General features: G+C 49.0%; 2 protein-coding genes across 5 annotated transcripts in view; one reads left to right on the top strand and one right to left on the bottom strand.

The window, feature by feature from the left end:
* Positions 1-4,922: 4,922 nt before the first annotated feature.
* LOC130909771 (cGMP-dependent protein kinase 1-like) lies at positions 4,923-10,984 on the bottom strand. 2 transcript variants are annotated; one of them, XM_057826605.1, is made up of 10 exons: positions 7,204-10,984; positions 7,046-7,136; positions 6,752-6,891; positions 6,577-6,666; positions 6,065-6,206; positions 5,837-6,006; positions 5,627-5,749; positions 5,509-5,565; positions 5,366-5,432; positions 4,923-5,293 (listed from the first exon to the last, which is right to left on the bottom strand). In XM_057826605.1, the coding sequence occupies exons 1-10, from the start codon at positions 7,287-7,289 to the stop codon at positions 5,195-5,197; spliced, it is 1,065 nt and encodes a 354-aa protein (XP_057682588.1). In that variant the 5' UTR covers positions 7,290-10,984; the 3' UTR covers positions 4,923-5,194. The 2 variants fall into 2 exon arrangements, with proteins under 2 accessions (XP_057682588.1, XP_057682587.1); XM_057826604.1 differs by having other exon boundaries at positions 5,366-5,749; positions 6,752-7,136.
* Positions 9,409-15,198, top strand: part of a1cf (apobec1 complementation factor) — an 8,406-nt gene continuing 2,616 nt past the window's right edge. For all 3 annotated transcript variants that reach the window (XM_057826598.1, XM_057826597.1, XM_057826599.1), the window contains exons 1-7: positions 9,409-9,557; positions 13,697-13,845; positions 13,911-14,045; positions 14,105-14,235; positions 14,296-14,534; positions 14,597-14,859; positions 14,923-15,078. In XM_057826598.1, coding sequence (XP_057682581.1) covers positions 13,744-13,845; positions 13,911-14,045; positions 14,105-14,235; positions 14,296-14,534; positions 14,597-14,859; positions 14,923-15,078 — 1,026 coding nt within the window. In that variant the 5' untranslated portion in view covers positions 9,409-9,557; positions 13,697-13,743. The remainder of the gene's footprint in view (positions 9,558-13,696; positions 13,846-13,910; positions 14,046-14,104; positions 14,236-14,295; positions 14,535-14,596; positions 14,860-14,922; positions 15,079-15,198) is intronic.

The following is a 15,198-nucleotide window of genomic DNA, read 5'->3' as shown; positions in this document are numbered from 1 at the left end:
GTGCTGTGCTGAGTTGTAATAGTTAAGGGACAAATCAATGGCGTGTTTTGCAAAACAGATTTGTTGCAGACAATGTAGCCTGTGTACAAATTCTTTGCCAGATAGTGGCAACATAGTAGCAACATGTTACAGCTTTTTCATTTAGAAACGACAGGAATGATGTCTTATGAAGACAATGCACATGTACGCATGCTAGTTGTTTACAGCTAACAACAGGCCGACTTAGGGCATAAAGTTACCGACATTTGCCTAGACAAACGAAATGAACTTACCGGTGTGGAAGTGCATAGAGCAAACTCTGTGTGTAAGTGGAGCATCAAACGTTATGCCCTTCCTTCTGATCGAGGCCACCCATGTCATTCTTCGACGTTTGCTAAGTTCAGATATGAGCTTTCCCTCGCCTTTTCTCCACGGAGGGATCCGGAAGAAAGTCAATGGGGTTCTGTCGAGCTGTACATTCTCCTTTCTATTCGATCGGTTGTTGCAATTCTTTACCGAACAATCATTTCCAATCATTTTTAAAGAGCGACCTGAGTCGAAATGCCTCACTGTTTATGTTTCCCGGAGTTCTGACAGCGAACTTCCTGCTTCCACCATGGCGATAGGGGCGGAAACCTGGCGAGTGCCACGTCATACGCTCGAGCCTAATATCCCTGTCTACTCTAGATATAATACTGCGGGATAGATTACAATGTCGTCATAGAAATCCATTGATTGGACTGCTAACGGTGCATCTTGTTTGTGTATGTAACATATCTATATGCGCTTGTCCTCGATAATAACGTATTGCTAGGCCGCAGGCGCAGCACATTTGTTCCCAGAAATAATTAGCCCCCACACGAGCGAAGATGACAGGAAAACAGACGTCTTTGGAGATATTTTTACGGCGAAAAGACGAGCCTCCATCCTCGAAGACCCACGAACTGCGAAGGAGTGGATTCGTGACCCGTTTGTGAATAAACCCGAGTGATTCGAGCATATCTGTGCAACACGAAGATCAACTTGTAGAGATCGCAAATGACGGCGACCTTATTAAACGTAGGCTACATTTGAGACAACAACTCTACCGAGTTTCTGGATTAAAGTCATTCTGGAATATCCTGACATCGCTACAAGAGCTTTGAAAACCTTGCTACAATTTCCAACATGGTATCTTTGTGAAACGGGCTTCTTAATTCATGTTTAATGACAAGGCGAAGTCGTTCATGGTGTGCAGCTAACATGGCAGGATGTATCTGAGGAGAACTTCTCTACAAGTCCTTTCATGATCAAACGTAAGTTAATATTCCTTTCTTTCAAGAAAGTTTGTAGTCTTTACTTTGGAATCGCTGCATTTGCGCATTCTGCGGCTATGTTTAACGTGACGCCCATGCGCAGAACTGCATCGTTGCAATTTTTGATGGCTTGCAAAATTTGTCAGAACACCGATTCGTGAAAAAAAAAAGACCCAAATAACACCGGTCCGTGGTGCAAAAAAGGTTGGGGACCCCTGCTCTAGAGGGCTTCAGAGTTCATCCCCAATACTGTGACAGGTATTAAAAAAAATACTGCACAAGGGATTTATTAAAAAGACTTTCGCGAGGGCTAGGCTTTCTTCTAGCGTCGTAGTATCTGTACCGATGACATCGCCAGTATAGACCCTACTCACCAACGTCACAGAATGACGTGTCGCTGTATCCGGCCGCCATATTGTCCGTCATTGTTTATCCGTATTCTCAATGGTTTCAATTTGTCGTGCAATTCATGGAAGCCCCGGTGCTTTCAGACGCTGCAAACTCATTGGATGCGTTGCATAAAAGGCGTTATTTGGAAAAGCTTCAGTCTATCCATTCGCCAGATCCATATTTGATGCCTAAATCGACATTTTTCCACCCGCTGTCTTCGCCCTCTCTGCCTGACATCTGCTACCCTGATATCTACAACTATCTTGTCCACAGAAACTCAGCCTATTCTCACGAAACTTTGAAAAACTTTAAGAGCAGCACTCTAAGCAACATTACCCCGTGTGACCCTTTACTTTCACTTTTCTAAAATGGTGACAATCAATAAAAAAAAAAAAAAGTTGACTGCGATGGCCGACGCTTCAAGGATAGGTGGATATTGGACTATTTCTTCAATAAAACACGCAACAACTGTGTCTGCCTCATTTGCAAAGAGACAGTCGCTGTTTTCAAAGACACGCTGACATGTAAGACAACATTACAAGGAAGATACGCAGCGAGAAATTATAGCAACTTGAAGCTAGTTTAATTTCACAGCAGCAGTATTTCGTAAGAGCTTGAGTGTCGAAAGAGAAAGACAAAAAGACGAGACTGTTGAAATTATGAATGAAAAAAAATAATAACGCAAATGTGACACACAGAAGGGCTTGCTAACATTTGTTGAAATATATTGTTCTACGTAAATCAGCCAAGGTAGCCCCCCACAACATTTTTACCACACCAAATCTGGCCCCCTTTGCAAAAGGTTTGGACATCCCTGTTTAACCGATGATCCGTAGACGAGGCCAGCTTCTTTCACTTGGTACCAGCTAAATATTATTCAAAAAATAATGATGGCGGAAGAAATAAACATCTTGAATTTGAAACTGTATGTTGTCGGCGATTAGCCTCGCAATGATCTTAATTGTGCTTGTCAGCCCCAAACCCTCTAAATATATATTAAATGCATCTTACCAGATATAAAATGACTACTACATAATCTGTGGCGATCGTTTGGTGCCCAGTTTTCTCGTCGAATTGCAGCAGTCCATCTCGCTCTCCTCTCCAGGTCTCTCGGAATACGGTAGAACTTCAAGTCTCTCCGTCTATCTTCTCTGTATTGCAACCAACCGCCACACACGCCTTCACCATTTTGATTATTAATGTTAACGAGCAGAAAAACACACCATAATAGGAGGAAGTTACGTAGCGGTAATGCGTAAACAAGATGAGCTGACGGACAATATGGCGCGGAGGCGTGGTTGTGACGTCATGTGAGTAGGGTCTATAGGGGAGCGCGAAGAAATAACGTGCCGAAAAGAAAAAAAAAAGGCTTTCGCAAGAGTTAGGGTATCTATTAGCTTGATTGTATCGGCACTGAACGGGATAGTATCTTTTCTCACATTTACCGATCGACTGTTTGTATTATTTGAACACACCCAAGGTAAAATAAATAGCACTTATATGATAGTTGAAGGAAAACAAGCAGAATATACAGTATTTGACATACATGACACCTTCTTATCGTGGAAGCCCAACGTGTGCGTCATGCAACTGACTGAGCAAGACTGACACTGACAAGCCCACGTTTGCACCACCAACTCCTGCAATCTGTTCTTCAGGACGGTCCAGAACAGAGCTGCGCCAGGCAGCGCGGGTTCGGCTGGCGTGATCCCAGCAATCTGGCTAAAAGGTCAGATTCCTTCAGTACCGATGACACGGTCGGTATCGGGGAGTACAAAGAAATTGGAATGAATTTTTCACTAGTGGGAGGCCAGTGTCATGCCGAAAAATGCCCCCCCCCTCCCCGAGTGAAATGTCCCCCCTGACGGGAGCGCCCACACGTCACTCGTACAAACAGCTTTTTCTTACCAATCGATGGACACGGAAATGACTTTCTTGTACTGTAAATATGTATTACTTTACTCTGCTTGAACTAATAAATGTCATACCTGTGTGATTGTCATTGGGATATGGTCGTGAAAACCTGTAGACTAATACATTTCTGTTCATAGATGGTTATGTGGCCCAGTTCGCGATTTGTTACCAAAATACAGTACTAGTATTTTGTGTAATTTATTTCAAACTGATTTTACAGTCGTAAGTCCATTACTGTAATGCGTCCATGAAAACATTTGACGTTTTCACCACAATAAAGCCTCATCAATACGCACTCCCGTCAGGGGGGACATTTCACGCGGGGGGGCTTTTTCGGTACAACACCGGCTGTAAATGACCTCGTTCCTAATTTTATGTGTTTGTATTTGATTTCTGTTTTTTGAGGGTTCATGCTTTTATTTTGAAAGGGCATAGGAAGGCAAAATACTGCAAAATGTATCAAGTGCTGCAAAGAAGGAAGTAGGAAAAAGAAGGCATACAACGTTCGGTGCCGTCACAGTGATAGTAAGAGCAAATACAGTGTCTTAAGCTGCTAAAAGTTCTTAGCACCTGGTTAGTGAGGGAACAAGGTTTGTATTGAAGGTTTCGTTTTGTAAATAGGTTCATTATACTCCTGACTATCCTGACCACTGGCTGGATGGACGTCCCCGTGCCCCCCCCCCCCTTTCATCTGGCTAGATTGACCTCCTCTTGTTTCTTCATTCCATTGCATCTCTACAAACTGGACCTCCTGCTGCACCCTGTCTATCCGTCCTGGGAGTGGATCTCTCCTGACTGTGGTTCTCCCCAAGGTTTCTCATTTTTCCCATAGGGTTTTTGGAGCTTTTCCTTGCCGATATGGAAGGTCTAAGGACCTGCCCAGGACATGAACTTTATTTCATTCTCTACTGTTTTTCACCGTGTATCATATTGCCTCTGCAAAGCCCTTTGAGACAACCTTGTTGTGATATAGGGCTATACAAATACAATTGAATTGAAATTGAATGATGGAGTATTTCCCCAAGTATATGATCTGTCTTGAGTCTGTAGTATTTCTGTTCATTTTATGTACACTAGAGGGTACTGTCGTCTAATAAAATGACGGTGCTTCATCAACAATGGGCCTGTAAGTGCCATTAGTATTGTGTGTACTGATAATTGAATGGCTTATATGATATCCATGTTACCGTTTATTTCACGTTATAGGAGGTTCATAAATATATAAGGCGATTGCACTCAAGGTAGAGATTGTCAAGGATAAGGTGCTAATTCAAGGCAATTCATTGTGATATATAAATAAGGTTTAAAAAGGAATAAGGTCAAAAGTTACTGTTCATTTCTAATTGTGTTGTTTTATTTGTGTGCACCGTAGCTCTTATGCTGTGTTTACATCAAGGAAGGAAAATAAAAGTTGTGAAGCATCAGTTTGAGAGACCGGCCGGGATGCTACACCGGCATCGATCGTTGGCTCCCGCTTCAAACGGATCGAACGTCTAGCGCCGTCGAGGACGCCGACGAGTCCGACCGAGCCGCGATCGGTTACCGGAACGGTCAACAACGGGATCCGCTTTCTCCGCCGTCATTTATTCGTCTTCGGGGAAGTTCGGGCGGGGCTTCTAGAAGTCACGGTCCCATCCCGAGTCGTCGTCCGGCGGCTCCTCCTCGCCGTCTGCCGGAAAAGGGTCAAAGTTGCCCGTGTCGGTCGCCGACGAAACCTGAAGGGGAGAGAGCGCGGAGTTGCTCGGGAAGCTTCTCCGACGACGCGAGCGCGGTCGACCGCCACTCACGTCGGGGATGACGGGAGGCGTCAAGGTTCCTCCGTCCAGGCCGTCCCAGTCGAACCCCTCGAACCAGCTGCGCTCACACACAAGGCGCCGCCGCCGCCGATGAGAGCCTCGATCGGCGCTCCTAAAGGGGACGGGACGCTCACCGCTGTTTCCAGACGCCGTCGTCGTCCAGCGTTCCCACTCTCTCCGAGGGCTCGTCTCTGCCGAGGGAGACGCTCCCTTTGCAAAGGGCTCGCTCGGGCGGGCTTCGTCCTCGCTCACCTGCACAACTTCCGGATGAGATCGCCGGCGTCCGGGCCGATTCGCTCGGGGAACTCCAGCGCGCTCAGGCCCCGGAGCGCCGCGCTGTACGTCTGCGCGTCGTCTGCGCCGCAGAACGGAGGACTGGACCATTTTGGGAAAATAATAATAATAACATTTTCTTGTTTCAAGGGTCATATTGAAAATAAAAATGAAGCCGTCGGTCTCGACCTGCCGGCGAGGAGTTGAAAGAGCAGGACGCCGAGAGACCAAAGGTCGGCGGAGGTGTCGTGGCCTTTGTTGAGGATGACCTCGGGTGCCATGTAGTCGGGCGTCCCGCAGAAGGTCCACGTCTTGGCCATCTTCCCGACGCCGATCTTTTTGGCCAAACCGAAGTCCGCCTGCGAGGGACGCCGCGGCGTGACGCGGATGGCGGCGGCGGCGACGTCACGCACGCACCAGCTTGGCGTAACCGCCGGCGTCCAAGAGCACGTTTTCGGGCTTGAGGTCCCTGTAGACGATTCCTCTGGCGTGAAGGTAGCGCAAGGCCCGCAGCACGCACGCCAGGTAGAAGCGAGCCGCGGAGTCCTCCAAATGACCCCTGAAGGAAAGGTCAAAGGGAAGCAAAAGCTGTCCAAAACGCGGCAAATGTCATCGATGACGGTCAGCGTGAGAAGCTTCGATTCAGCCTACGTTCAGTGGCGTCGATGCTCAGAAAAGAGTGACGTTGAGTTAATACTTCAAACAAAGAAAAAAAGCCAATCTTTTTTTTTTTTTTGATCTGATGGAACAAACGAAAGCGGAAAGTAATTTTTCTGAAAGCAGCCCTGGCTCGGAGTAAAAAGTTTGGACCCGGCTGACGCCAAATGAAAGGGACTCATCGGTCGGTGATGCTAACCCTCCCTGTCTTGCAGGCAAATGAAAGGAGCGCAACCGCACGCACGCACGCACGCACGCACGCACGCACGCACCTGTTTCTGAGAAGCGTCCAGAGCTCGCCGCCGAGGCAGGCCTCCGTCAGCATGTAGAGGTATTTGCTGTCCTTGAAGGTCCGGTACAACCTGCGAACACGCTCGCTTTGACTTTGAAAGGAAGGCCGCTTTGATCGGCGCCCGCCTGGCCTGGCCTGGCCTGGCCTGACCTGACCTGACCACGAAGCGGCAGCGCGTCTGGCTCATGATGGTCTTCTCGGAGCGCACCTGCTCCCGCTGGTGGGCCAAAGTCAGCTGCCGCTTCTTCAGAACTTTCATGGCGAACGTCCGCGTCCGCTCGCTCTTCAGCTGCACCTGAACACAAAGACGCCCGTTCCGTCCGTTTGAAGCGAGAGGGCCTGCCGATCGGACATCCCTTGCCGTCGACGCTCCGGTCACAACTAGGGCCCGACTCAAACCCGCACGCTAAAGAACACGCAAAGCGGCCTTCTTCTCCGCCGTCCCGTACCAGCTGAACGCGTCCGAAACCTCCGACGCCGAGCGTCCCGACCGCGTCGAAATCGGCGAGCCGCAGGCGGGAGAAGGAAACCTCGTCGGGGCTGAGCGAAATAAAGACGCGACGTCAAAGAGCTTTCTGGGGGCGGGAGGAACGCCGCCGTCTGTCACCTGTGCCGTTTGACCACGCGGAAGAACGGGAAGGTCCCGCAAGTCCTGACGGAAAAGGAGCGGAGATCGGCGAGACGTCCGCTCATCTTACCGTCTGCGTGCCTGACTTCCGGTCCAAAGGCCTAAAGCTTTCTCGAACTCGCTGGCCACGGTAAAATTCCTTTCTTTCTGTCAGTGTGCCTAAAAGCTCAATTTTGTGTCACGCTGCGTAGCGGACAAATATGCTTCGAGCTCAATTGACCCCCTGAGGTCCTTCCTCCCCAAATGCTCTCCTGAAGGGTTCGGAAGAGAGAGAGAGCCCGGCGACACCGGAGACTCTCGCCCCGCCCCGCCCCGCCCCGGCGGACGGGGACAAATTTAGCCGGCGACATTCCGCAGAGGTTCCCGAGTTAAAAGAAGAACAGGCGCACGCGCGACCCGCTGCGATGGCACGACTTTCCACGAACCGGGCTCGGGAGGAGTCGGACGAGCGCGACGTATCGCCGAGTTGACCGTGACGGAGATGATTTGTGGTGAAATGGCGCTCGCGACCCATGTTCGCACTGCTTGCACAAGAAAATCAATGCTGCGCAATAAAATCCAATTCAACAGAAACGTATTGGAGTGTCACTCGGACTACTGTCGGCGCCGCAACACGACAGTCCTATTGGTGCGTTCGATACGGCAACGCGACGCTCCCACTGGTGGGTTCTACAGCACCATTTTATACAGTCGTGAGGTGCATGACCTGGGTGGGTTCGGAGAAAAATAAAGAGCGATAAGTGAGCTAGACTCTTGTGCTGATTTACGGAAGCAACATTCCGCAGCCAGTTTTTTTTCAAAATTTTATTTGACAAAATTGTACCATTTTGCAACGTAACTAAATGAGCAACAGATGTTTAATAATGTGACACGGTTCACTTCACTTACGCTACGCAGCCCATACGTGCCTGGCAGGTTAGCTAGCTAGCTAGCCACAGCGCAGCGGAGTAGAGACGCAAGTGCTAACCCCTTATCATGGCGAAAGGAACGGGCAGTCATCAAGCCAAAGTGAAAAAGAATTGCAGTTCTTTTAAGATGGGTTAGGGTTGTCAGAGTACAGTATGTGCAAATAGAAGAACCAGCAGTGATTTTTTTTTTTAAACCTGTCGTGTATAGCTGCTTAGACAAGGAGAATAGGAATCTTGAGTGTCCTTATTGTCGGACCAGGTTTAATGTGGGAGCTGGATATTGTGGTTGTTCATTATATTTTATTTATGAACTGACCTATGCCACAATTGGACCTTTTCCGGGCCAAAGCAGGACTCTTCCCCTTCCCGTCACATATAACATAGAACACATCTGGTGAACAATGACACTTTTGTCTTTTTCATTTTATGTGGGCCAAATCAATGATATTAAAAGTAAACTAGAAACTGCCATTTCTGGAGAAATGACTCTGGGTCTTTGCTGTGTGGAGATGCAGATCTTAGGCTCGTCCAGGTTGGTTTGGGGACATTTGGGGGACAATATCAGGTCACTTCCTGTTGATTTTGGGACATTTGAGGGACACGTCCAGGTCATTTGGGGACATTAGTTGGGCGCGTCCTGGGTTTTAGGTTAGGGTTGGGGTTAGGTTAGGTGAGGTGAGGTTAGGTTAGGGTTTAGCACTTTATCAACTTAGCTGTATGGATGCTGCAAAGTTTCATTGTGGTTTAGTAACAATGACAATAAATATTCTGAATCTGAACAGGCGTGATACTGGCGTGTGGCCACAGCGTACACATCTAACGTTGCTCGCCGTGGTCCTCGATGTGCTCGGGGAGCTTGTGTGTCTGCTTAGACACATAAGAAATTAGAGGGAACATTGCTCACGGTGTGGTCGACTTTTAGATTTTGGCATACTTCCTATTCATTTTGGGTCACTTGTCTGTTGCCGTCCATTTAGACGGGGAGGGACCAATGAACCCACGTCAAAACGGATTGGCCTTCTGAGATGAGATGATTTGGACGTTTGCCCTTGTCAATGGCAGGCAGTGCGTTGATTTTGGGTCACTTCCTGGTTGGCTTTAGGGTACTTGTATGTGGATTTTGCCTCACTTCCTGATCATTTCTGTGAACATCATCATCATTGGAATGAAACAACAGTATTGTAAAACAGAATCCTTTCCTTTCCGTTCCTTTCCTGACAATAACAGGCCTGCCTGTGTGCTGACACAGATAGCAGCGGGTTAAACATTAATGCTGCCTTGTAAAGCCAACACCAAGACAGTGAACCTTTGGAGTTTGATATGATGCGATCACACGCACACGCACGTATAGCCACAGATGTACACCCAGAAGGTTCAGAATGACGCAGGTCTGAGTGGAGGGAGGTGATCTCGAAAATTGCTCAGGTGAGTGCTTGTCTTTTTTTTTTTTTTGCTCACGGCAAAAAGAAGACGGCCGAGACCGGTCGCTTTCGAACGTTCGCCCACGCGGAAGTCCTCGTCGCGGCCGGAAAGGGCGCTTTCCGCCTCGGGAAGGGGACGACTGAAGGAACGGCCGCCGCTTGTTGACGTTTTGCTTTGACTTGTTGTCGGAAAAAAGTGTGAAGTCATCGACGTAGAAGGCCCGCGTCTCCTGAAAAAGCGACCTCGGTCATTTGAATGCTTATTTATTCCAAACAAACAATCGGACGAGAGCGTCGGCGACGCCTACGCGAACAGCGCTTGCCGATTGGTCGGACCTGACCCGATTCCTCTCGTGACCTTTGACTTTACACGTGGACGCGCACACCTGCACGTACGCGCTATCATTCGCACGCAAAAAGAAAGCAACCACAGACAGACGAACTACAGACTAAATTTTCACACAAATACGAGTGCAATACATGGAAAGACACACTCGTATAAGCGCACTAAAGACACAAGCACACAACATGCAGACACGCGCGGATGGTAGAAAAGTGGCATCAAGCGAAGCCTCACGATAAGAGCGCCTCACCTTACGAGTGTTTGGCAATAAGAGTGTCGTCGCGAGAGAAAACAGTCTGGTTTGAAAGGTTTGCGCTCACGCCCGAACATGAACCGTGTCCCCTGGGGAAATGGCGACCGAAGACAGTGGTGGAGCGAAAAAGAAAAATGAAACAAACCAAAAAATAAGAAGAAACTCGAAAAGAGTTAGCCTTAAAGTGCTTGTGACACGAAAAAGCATGTTTATTTCATAATACACGCGGTATTTTATGCTCCTGAATGATATGGACCGCTTGGATGTGTGTGGAAGCGATCGCTATATTTAGTTAGTTTTTTGAATCCCGCGCCAGGAAAATGAGTGACTTCCGGCTTCGGAGGGCGCTGTGACGTGTACGGTAGAAGACGTCCTCTTCACGCTACAGTGTACTGTTGTGTATGAGGACGAAGGATTCAGCTGATTTTGCGGATTAATACTTTTATTTTTTGCATCACGCCAGCCAAACGGCTGCAGAAAAATCATTCTGTATGCGGGAGAGGCGTATGCGCCTTTTTGGAGTTTCAAAAGGTTCCCCATTCACCGTGGATATTTACTGTGGGACCAATGGACTTACAAGGAAGTGAGTAAACATCTTGTTTTGTATTATGTCAAATACGAATACAGTGATTACAAAGTAAACACTATAAAATTCCTTCAAATAAAGGACTACTTACGTTTGATCATTGATAGGCATGTAAAAAGCTATCCTCACGCTCATTAGCAGTTAGCTGTTAGCACGTTAGCTACACAACAATTCCAGCCACCCTCCTCCAGGGAACGAACTGTAAATTGCTCTCCGCCGGGCGGTTTGCCGATCCGCAAAGAAACTTGACAACCGGGTCGTCATGTCAAATAATCCAGGCTAGTTATGTGTGATTTTCCACTTTGAAGACTTTGAAACATCCCTCGGTTCGGGTTAGCATGTCGGCTAGCTGTCACTCCTTCTGGTCTGTTTACATTCTCCGAACCCGGGGAAGGGAAATGACATATGTCCGATTTAGGTGTCATAAAATATCGTTCGGCAGGTGTGACAGTAAAGGTAAAGTCGACTGTTTTGACCATTATGGAGTCATTTTGCCATGTCGTCTTGAATAAATGGATTTTTATGATTTTATATTCCATTTAGCACAAGTTATTTGTCATGACCATGCCATTTATTTAGCAATTGGGGAAAGTACTTGGGTAAAAAGAATATCCTGTAAAAATATTGAAGTAAAGAGACAGAAACAATGACATTTTGCCGCTCTCTTCGTCGCGTTTTCCTCATTGTGAATAGTTCCCCCTCGACGGGCTGACTGGTCCTTCTCAAGCCATTTATATAGCTATTGGGGAAAATACTTGGATAAAAAGAATATCCTGTAAAAATATTGGGAGTAGAGAGACTGAAACAATGACATTTTGCAGCTCTCTTCGTCTCGTTTTCCTCGTTCTGAACAATTCCCCCTCAATGGGCTGAATAGTAAAACCGATGAGCCTAGTCTACCGCTGACGTCATCCACCTGTTGGGGACGCTAAAGCCCTATAATTGTAGGCGTGGCTAACTGGCAGATTAAAAGACTAATTTCTCGTCATCTGCGCTTTGCTAAATTGTTGTATATGGTCGAATCGTCTCAAAATATGATTCTAATTCACATAATAATGCCATTTAAGACTTTTTTTCTGGTGTCGTATGCTCTTTTAAGTGTTCTACAATCTGCTAAGCGCTTATTTTGATCAATGTCATTTCTTTGTCAGATGACTTAGCCATAAATATCCCTTGAATGATTATTTAGGAGGGCGGTCGGGAAGCGTTTACGGGAAGTGAGTCATTTTTTGATGGGGAAAACACATTGGCGATACGAGCTCGGTCGCCAATGAGTTCCTATATTGAGGGTCCGCGTACAGCGAGCCACTCAAACCGACAACAACACGCAACGCAGACCGCCGCTTAAAGTGCCTGCCACAGCATAAAAAAATAGCACTATTATGTGAATTTGAATCATATTTTCAAACGATTCAACTATATACAACAATTTGGCAAAGCACAGATGAAGGGAAATGAGTCTTTTAATCTGCCGTTTAGCCCTGCCTTTCACAATAGCGTCTCAGGCCGGTCGGCAGGGTCACGATTTCATCTGATTTAGAATTCAACCCATTGAGGGGGAAATATTCAGAACGTGGAAAATGTGACAAAGAGAGCCACAAAATTTCCTGGTTTCAATCTCTCGACTCCAATATTTTTACAGGATATTCTTTTTATCCAAGTTTTTTTCCCCAATTGCTAAATAAATGGTATAGGAAATATTCCAAATATTTTTATTCCGTACGACATGGCAAAATGACTCCATAATTGTCAAATCTATCGACGTCTTGCACCTCCCGAACAATATTTTATGCCACCGGAGTTAGTCCGGCTTTTGTTATTTCCCTGCCCCGGCTTCGGAGAGCGTAAACAAACCGGGAGACGTGACAGCTAGCTGACACGCTAACCCAAACCGAGTGGCGTTTCAAAGTCTTATTCTCAACTTTCGAAGCGAAAAATCACACAAAAGTACCCTGGACCATATCACACGGCGGCGGGGTCTTCGATTGTCTTCGCTGATCGGCAACTCCCCCGGCGGCGAGCGAGTCACAGCCGCTGCGGGCAGGAGAGCTCATTTGCCGGGGAAGCCGCCGGAAAATGACCGCCAGACAAATCGGCCGACGTAGGAGGAGCGCGTAGCTGCCCGGGCCCAACCCGAGGATAGTGGAAGCCTGAACAATATGGAGAACCGAACGAGCGTAAGCCGAGTATAGCGCTCTCCAGGCGAGCACGCGAAGAAGACCGGGGGGGGGGGGGGGTTGTGACAAGCCGCCGGTCGTCTGTTGAGCGGCGTTCTCGATGGCCACGCAGCATTGTCAGCCACAAAATGCAAGCCACCTCTGTATTAAGTATTTGGCATAAGACAAAACATGATGTTTACTCACTTCCTCGTAAGTCCAATGGTCCCACAGTTGTTGGACTTGTTTTGGCCAATCTCTGGGTGAAGAGGAACCTTTTAAAACCCAAAAAGGCTCACACGCCTCTCCCTGGTGTAGCAACAAAAACCTGCAGCACATCTGGCTGGCGTGATGCGAAAAATAAAGAAATTGGTCCGCAAAATCAGCTGAATCCACAGTCCATCTGCATGCTATAAAGCAATGCTGTATTGTGAGATGCTAACCCGGGTGACGTCACATTTGCATTTCTCCTCAAAAGAGGAAATTATTCATTTTCATGGCGCGGGATTCAAAAAAAATTGAATAGGGTTAGGGTTTCGATGGCTTCCACGCACATCCAAGCGATCCGTTTCATTCAGGTGCATAAAATATGAAATAAACATGCTTTTTGCTGTCATAGGCACTTTCAGGCCTTTTGACACTGGCGGCAAGCTAGGCGCAAACGAGAGAGCGTGAGCAAATTTGCAAGTGCTGAAGTCGAAGGAGAAGCTTTCGTCCGCAAGCGGTCGCGCCGCCGAGGGATGTATTTTGTCATCGTTACCACTGGGTGGCCGCTAACGCTCCTCGTCCTCATTTTGTCCCCCAGTGAGCTCAGCTAATTTTGTTGATTTGTCAAGCTGTCAATCAAAACCAATGGAAACCAATCAGAAGGCAGGAGGGGAAGAACTAGCGGGGGCGCAGAAGGAGGCCGGCCTAAGGGCTCTGGTGCAGAGGACGGGGTACCGCCTTCAGCAGGTGAGCACCAAGTTGACCGTAGCGGTGCCACTTTGTGAGGTTCGCTAACGGCTTATTGGGTACAGGAGAATGGGCAGCGGCGCTACGGCGGGCCCCCGCCTGGTTGGGACGGACCCCCGCCGGAAAGAGGAAGCGAAATCTTCGTGGGGAAACTCCCGAGAGATCTCTTCGAGGATGAGCTGGTGCCGCTCTGCGAGAAGGTACGCGGTCTCGCGCGGGGCCCCCGCCGTCGGTAACGTTTCGCTTTGTCCGACGCCAGTTGGGTACCATCTTCGAGGTGAGGATGATGATGGACTTCAACGGCAACAACCGCGGTTACGCCTTTGTCACCTTCGCCAACAAGCAGGAAGCGCGCGCCGCCACCAAGCAGCTCAACAACTATGAGATCAGGTGAGCCTCCCCGTACCGCTCGTTTGGAAGGGCCCCCGTTCCATCGCGCGTCCGTTCCAGGAGCGGTCGCCTGCTGGGCGTGTGCCCCAGCGTAGACAATTGCCGACTGTTCGTGGGCGGCATCCCCAAGAGCAAGAAGCGCGACGAGATCTTGGCCGAGATGCGCAAGGTGACGGACGGAGCGGTGGACGTCATCGTCTATCCCAGCGCGGCGGACAAGAGCAAAAACAGAGGCTTCGCCTTCGTGGAGTACGACAGCCACCGCGCGGCGGCCATGGCGCGACGCAAGCTGTTGCCAGGTAAGACGGGCGGTCGGGACGCCTTCCGCGCAACCGACGTGACCTCCCGCGCACGCTCTCAGGTCGCATCCAGCTGTGGGGTCACGCCATCGCCGTGGACTGGGCCGAGCCCGAGGTGGAGGTGGACGAGGACACCATGGCCGCCGTCAAGATCCTCTACGTCAGGAACCTCATGCTGCACACCAGCGAGGAGAGCATTCACAAGGAGTTCGACGCCATCAAAGCCGGCGCGGTGGAGCGTGTCAAGAAGATCCGAGACTACGCCTTCGTCCATTTCGCCGAGCGCGCCGACGCCGTCGCCGCCATGAAGGCCCTCGACGGGAAGGTGGCGAAAAACCGCCGGACGCCGACGCCCGCGGGCGCTCTCTCACGTCTTTTTCTCTCGCAGGTTCTGGACGGGTCGGCGCTGGAAGTGACGCTGGCCAAGCCGGTGGACAAGGACAATTACGTGCGCTACACCAGAGGCACGGGGGGACGAGGAGGCCGGGGAGGACGGGCCGCTTCGTCGCTGCAAGACGACTACGCCGCCCTCGCCTTGGGACAGGTGGGCCCTCGCGCCGCCCACCTTTCTGGGGATGCTTACACTTTCTTTGAAAGGCATGAACTACGGAAGGGCGAATCCATTTGGGAAAACGTTGACGTTTATTTTGGGGGTATTAGAATT

This window comes from Corythoichthys intestinalis, chromosome 21, assembly GCF_030265065.1.
Source record: "Corythoichthys intestinalis isolate RoL2023-P3 chromosome 21, ASM3026506v1, whole genome shotgun sequence".
NCBI lineage: Eukaryota > Metazoa > Chordata > Actinopteri > Syngnathiformes > Syngnathidae > Corythoichthys > Corythoichthys intestinalis.
The sequence above is the reverse complement of the archived record's forward strand: the minus strand, read 5'-3'. Positions and strand labels throughout refer to the sequence as shown.